A 6,655-nucleotide genomic window follows, 5' to 3' on the forward strand; every position below is an offset into this window, starting at 1 on the left:
CAGCTCCAAGTCATAGTCAAGACCGGACACTTGACGATTTCTTATTACTCCTTTTGGGGATTTGTTACTCTCCAGTCTCCCCCTAAGCACTTTACTTATCCACATGTATTTTTTTTAAGTCGAGGAAACATATCTATGTTATTTTCATTTTCTTCTGAATAAAATTATAAATGATAAAAATTTGTTCAAAAAATAATTTATGAACTATTTTTTCAAACACCTTGAAAAGTATGTGTAAAAAAAATTAACTTATAATCTTGGAGAATAGTAGGTGTTGTTTGTTTACAGCTTAAAAGCCCAGCTTTTGGGTTTATAAGTTAGAAGCACTTTTTATGATAAAAAAAAAAAAAAGTTAGAAGTACTTGTTCGTACCATTTGCGTAAAAAGTCAAAAAGCACTTATAAAAAGTTAAGAATGCTAACTTTTGTTTCAGGACTTCTACTTTTTTCCCAAACACTTTAATCACTTATAAGTTTTAACTTGCTTTTGACTTCTTCTCCATTTTTTTATTTTAAGCAAGAAAAACTTATTTTAAGATTACCCAAACGGTCCCTACATTATTTGGTTGGTCCGCTTAATTTTCAAGGGTTGTTTGGTTTGTGAAGTCTATGAAGTTGGAATGAGAATTTCGGGTTGAGGTGGTATGGGTTTAGGATATCATATTTGATATCATGTTTTTGGTTGAATGTTGGAATCAATATATTAAATCTAAAAATAATTAATTTAGTATTAATTAAATATTAATAAAATTGTTATTATTATATATTTTTACATCATTGAGTATTAATATTTAATTACTATTTAAATAGAGACAAAAAAATTAACAACGAAATTGATTCTCATATCTCCATCTCACACCCACCTCTCTGTTTGGGTATCAAACACATATATCTTGGGGTTCAAGGTAGAGCAATGCTAGGTACCTCAAGTTCTAAAGAATTCAACGAAATTTATTGGTGCTAATTGTTCAATGCTGAATAAAATGATAAATATAGACATTTTAGTTGATAGAGTCATAATTTGATTTAAATGTTATGATTATATATCTTGAAAGTGGTGATACAAATATTGAATTTAAGTTTCAGAATTGATATTTGTAGCTGAAATTTTAATTATTAAGATTAGTTTAATGTTAGTTTGATGTCATCCCTAATATCACATGACATAATATATATGATCTGTTTAAGATATTTAACATCCACATAAAATATATGACTAGTAAAGAGATTACATAACATTCAACAACTAGTGTATGATTTTGGGTACTCAACATAAAGCAGTTTGGTCAGGCATTTTAAATAATTTTGCCCAATGTAAATAGCGTAAATAAATGAATATATCAAGAATTCTTGATTGTTTACAAACTGACATGCAAATTTTATTTTATTTTTAAAGGGAAACCGACATGCAATCTTGATAATTTAGCTGTATGTTGCATGAAATCCTTATGAATGGTTCGCACAATATAACTACATACAATCTTAACATATGTATCATTCATATTAACACATTCTACGTGCAAAAATCTTATTATTTTTGACCCATAATGGTCTACATCGTTCAACACCCACATATATATATGAATGCATTAATCATATATTGTTTGGATTATATCCCTCACCAAATAAAAATATGATCTTTGATGTTACATTATTGAATCTATAATCACAATATACTTTCATCTAAACTGGATCATTGCTGCTTTTTCTATGTGTAAAAATACCACGATGAAATATATAAATTTCAAAATTATTTCCATAATCCAAAAATTATATATTTAGTGCAGAGTTATCTAACTTTGATTAGGTTTTGAAATTCTCCATAAACAACCTTTTTATTTCAAAACAATTTCTTTACTTTAAATAAACTTATTAGAACCGGTTTCAATATGATATCATATAATTTGTACACAATTTTAAAGTGGTGTCTATAGTTTCAAATTTGCATAAATATGACCAAGTTTTTAATGATTTACAAAATAGTGACTTTAAAATCTATAAATTTGTTTCATTTTAATTAATTATATCATAATATTTTAGTTGATAGTTTATAACATAAGATCTTATATTAATTGTCAAGATTCTTAACTTCTCAAGTTTCTTCTTAAGGTAAGATAGACGTGGAGTTCAGTTCAAAGATTTCTATTTGAGATATTAAAATTATTTTATTTAAATGATCGGAGATACCTTGCATGTATTTTGATAAAATAATAAATTTTTTTGGATGACATCAAATTCGAAGAAAATATCAAATTCTTAGCTCTATATTCATTTTAAACATTTCGAAGCTCTATATTAATTAAAGATTATTAGACTTGTTAATTATTATTGGAATATTTTAGTTTTATGTATACGTTCTCATTTCGGAAAGGGGGTTGCACTGGTATCACTAACCACCAAGGTTGTAAAAATCGAAACTCGGTCCAACTCGGTTTGGTTCCGAAAAAATGAGTATTCGAAACTCGAGAGAGTACTCGAAATGAGTTATCGGATAACTAATCGAATATTTTTTTTTAATTAATTTTTTCTCTCATATATAGTTATATAATGATTAACAATAAAGTTATCTAATAATATTAATATATTAATAACACACCTGGAATAATGAAGTTCAAATAAAAGTTACTTGTTTGATACTTTTTGACATAATAATCATTCACAAGTTTTAATGATAAAACACATATACTGTCTAATTAATGTCAATACTTTGCAAAAAAAGAACAAAACATATATAAATTTACGTTTAGTCTCTTTTGAAATAATTTTCAAATAAAACAATAAAAAAATTGATAAGTCAAACTCGGATTTGACCTCGAGTACTCGGAGTCAAACTGATCAGTTTTGACCGATTTTTTAATAAATCGGTTTTGAACCCGAATACTCGGAACTCGGATCAGACGAGGGGTAAAAAAGAGTGCTCAGAATGAGTATTCGGCCAACTCGGCGATTTTCAGAACACTGCTAACCACTACTGCTCCTGTAGAACAACCATAAAACAAGTATTGATTCTATAGATATATTTCAGTCATGTTGTCCATTCTCGCTTCTTAGAAACTATTGTACAAACGGCGAAAACTGAAAACTATTATCCACAAGAAGAAAGTATCTATGATATTATAAACAACCGTTAACAAAGTTGAAAGAAGGAATAACTTATACTCAGTTACAACTTGAGACTTGTACACCATTCTGTCATCCCTGCATGTTGGAGACGGAGATTCTGATTTGTACGATATTTATGTTCAATTGGCCAAAAGTTATGTCAATGCCTCAAGCTAAACCATAAAATGGAAGATTCGTTCATGGCTAGATTTAGTTTCTTCGATGTGAAGGTGTTTCAAGATGGGATTTGCCCATACTGCAACGCAACAAAGCCAAAGTCACAATTAGTGATATAAAGATATCCAGAATCCACAGAACAATACATATTACACAGAGATCTGCTTGTGAGAAAAGGTCACAAAAATTCTCAATTCTAAAGACCATTAAGACAAATTAAACACAGATTGATTTTCCCAAATTAAAGCAGAAAGACTAGTCACAGCATTTGCTTCTCAATAGTAGTGCCTTGACACATCGACAACTTGACCACGGATATGCAAGGCCTTCAAAAGTTAGGGGAAAATTAAGGAAATTCAGTAGTTTATTCGTATTTGATGATAAAAACCTAAAATTCTTGCATCCAATACGATGAGTACCATAGGTTAGACGGACACAAATAAGAAAAGAAATCCGCATAGTCCCAACAGAATATTAGTTTAATTGCACAAACTCTTGACCATCCTGGTCAAAAATTATTCTTAGGATAAATATATAGTCCCACGGGATTATTCTTAGGATAGATATTTATTAAATAGAAGGGGCCTTAGCACATCGACACCTTGACCATGGATATGCAAGGACTTCAAAATTTAGGGAAATCTAGTAGTTTATCTGTATTTGAAGATAAAAAACTAATATTTTTACGTATAATATGATAATATGATAAGTAACATAGGTTAAACAAACACAAATAAGAAGGAACGAAAACCACATAGTCCCAACAGAATATCAGTTTGATTGCAAAAACTCTAAGATTATTCTTGGGATAGATATTTAATTAATAAAGCGGAAGATGATCTTTCATCTAGACAAATAAAAAGAATCTAAATCTACAAATAACAGCTTTGCCCGTGTACTATTACAATTAAGCACGACAAAGAAAATTGATATTCACTTCATTTATTACTTCCTTGAAAAACAGAAAACCCTGCAAAACAAAACTTTAACCTAACAAAGGAAGATGTACACCGCTGATAAAATAGAGCCAAAAATATAGAAACAACAGTTTACTTATAATTAATTATACTCTCTTTTCTCGCGTTCCTTATAAGAGATACAAGTGAAACATACTTATTAACAAATATTGAGAAAGTACAGATGAATCAGAGAGGGGAAAACTGAAGAGCATATTTTGATTCAGAACAGCAATTCTATTCATTTGATGAAAAATATTTATGCTTATTATAGCTTATATGCTATACGAATTCAATGCTAACTATTCAGATGGATACTATGCCTTATATGTAATACCTATAGGATAAACAATATACCGTAAACTTACCACGATGACAAGGTCAAGTCAAGGGAACTAACTAGCCTATCTTCAAGTGCATCATCCTCAAAGTTGTATTTGTTAAAACTGAAGGATTTATCAATTACTTCTAATTGTTCCGCTTCATCATCCTTCAAGTGCATCCCTACTTTTTGCGTCAAGGATCTGACTTGATCTTCCAACTGAGTCACTGCTGACTGACAACTCATAGCAATCCACCGCAACGATTCAATGACCTCCTGATCATGGAGTTGCTTCTCCTCGGCCAATCTGCGAAACTGGTGAGCCTCCATTTCGATCACACTCTTCTCATTTTGCAGGCGCAAAATCATAGCCATCGTCTCTCCAGCAGCAGTTGCAGCTGCCATTCTTTCCTCTTCAAGTTCGACATAGGCAGCATTAACACGGTCCCTTTCTATCTTAACTAATTTTCTCAATTTCACAACATCACATTCTTTATCCACGTCATAACACTCAAGTTCATCATCACTCTCATCCATACATTCTTCGTCATCATCAGCTTTTTCGGTCATGGACCAAAAACACTCAAGTTCATCATCACTCTCATCCATACATTCTTTGTCATCATCAGTTTTTTTAATCATGGACTGATTATCCAAAAACCCACATTTACAAGACGAGAACTTCAAATTGCTTTTCACATCAGCATCAATTTTTGAAGTGCACCCAAGTTCATCATCACTCTCAGCGATGCATTCTTTGTCTCCACCAAGTTTTTCAATAACAAAACGATCCTCCAAAAACCCACATTTGCAAGAAGAGAACTCTGAATCCCTTTTCAAAGTGCCCCCATGTTCACCATCACTCTCATCAACACACTCTTTCTTCTCATCAACTTTCTCGCTCAAGAACCGATCCTCCAATTCACAAGACCGAAACTTTACATTGTTTTTCGCATCAAAATCAGTTTTCGAAGCAAACCCAGTTCTTAATTCACTCCAAACACCCCCAAGAACACAAAAAATCTGAGTAAAACCCCAGCATTGCCACCCAACTTCCAAAACCTTGAACCCCAAACCCAAACACACATACAAAACAAAACCCCAAACCAACTGCCTAAAACACCTTAAAACCAAAAACCCAAACTCAAAATCATTCCTCAAGAACCTCAAACAAGAAACACAGTCCATCAACAAGACCCCAAGAAAACTATCAAACACCCTCTTATAAAAATCAATCACATAGCAAGCCAGAAGCAACACACAAGTAAAACCCAAGATTTTCATCAGTGTCGAAAAGGGTCACCACAATTAAAGCCCAAATCAACAAAACACAACCAAATTGCAAGAGACAGGAGCATCAAAGCATGGAATGACTGACCTGGGCTGCAGAGATAAGTGTGTGAAAGTGAGTGTGTGTTGGGAAACGTGCAGAAATTGAGGCGTGGAGTCTTAGGAGAGAGTTTGCGAGTAGGGAACTACTAAAAATCTATCAAAGTAACGGCAGTTGTATAAGAAAGACACATTGAAAAGTGAAGATAAATGCGAATTATAATGATGGGGCTGCGTTATATTTGGTGTAGGAAATAATAACGAGAGAGATTGTAGAATACACACACTGTGCGGACACGCACTGTGCTTTAGCGGAGGCGGTTATTTCTCATTCTTTCTTCTGTGGGGCCCTTACTTCTCGTCCCAATCTACTGCAAGTCTGCAACCAACAACAGCCTACTGTTCATCCGTAGAATAAATCCTACCGCATAACGTAAAATTAAATATATACTCCGGGTCCCAAATTATTTTATTTTGAATATGAATATTACTATATTAGGATTCCCTAATCGAATAATTATATAAGTTATATTCGAAATTATTTTTATATATGAAATTTTATTTATGGAATTTTTTAAGAAATATCAAACTAAGTGGATAAATTTAAATATAAATTTTTTATTTACAAAAGGCAAAATTCAAAAAAAACAGAAAATAAGCATTCATTGCATTTTAAATTATGTGTCCAAAATCAACTATCTCATCTAATATGGTGTGTGGAGAATATTTAACATGCCTTGATATTTGATATGTAGATGGTATTTAGCATG

General features: G+C 31.7%; 1 protein-coding gene across 1 annotated transcript; it reads right to left on the minus strand.

The window, feature by feature from the left end:
- Positions 1-2,985: 2,985 nt before the first annotated feature.
- On the minus strand, positions 2,986-6,183 carry LOC108225153 (uncharacterized). The gene is made up of 2 exons (XM_017399970.2): positions 4,603-6,183; positions 2,986-3,357 (listed from the first exon to the last, which is right to left on the minus strand). Exons 1-2 carry the CDS (start codon positions 5,838-5,840, stop codon positions 3,312-3,314), a joined length of 1,284 nt encoding a protein of 427 aa, XP_017255459.1. The 5' UTR covers positions 5,841-6,183; the 3' UTR covers positions 2,986-3,311.
- Positions 6,184-6,655: the final 472 nt, after the last annotated feature.

Source organism: Daucus carota, chromosome 6 (genome assembly GCF_001625215.2).
Source record: "Daucus carota subsp. sativus chromosome 6, DH1 v3.0, whole genome shotgun sequence".
Classification (NCBI taxonomy): domain Eukaryota; kingdom Viridiplantae; phylum Streptophyta; class Magnoliopsida; order Apiales; family Apiaceae; genus Daucus; species Daucus carota.

Excerpts from the sequence above, each read along its gene's own strand:
- LOC108225153 (XM_017399970.2), bottom strand. The coding sequence starts at position 5,840 with ATGAAAATCTTGGGTTTTACTTGTGTGTTGCTTCTGGCTTGCTATGTG. Across the intron at positions 3,358-4,602 it reads GACTTGACCTTGTCATCGTG|TATGGGCAAATCCCATCTTG; the intron begins GTAAGTTTACGG and ends GTTGCGTTGCAG.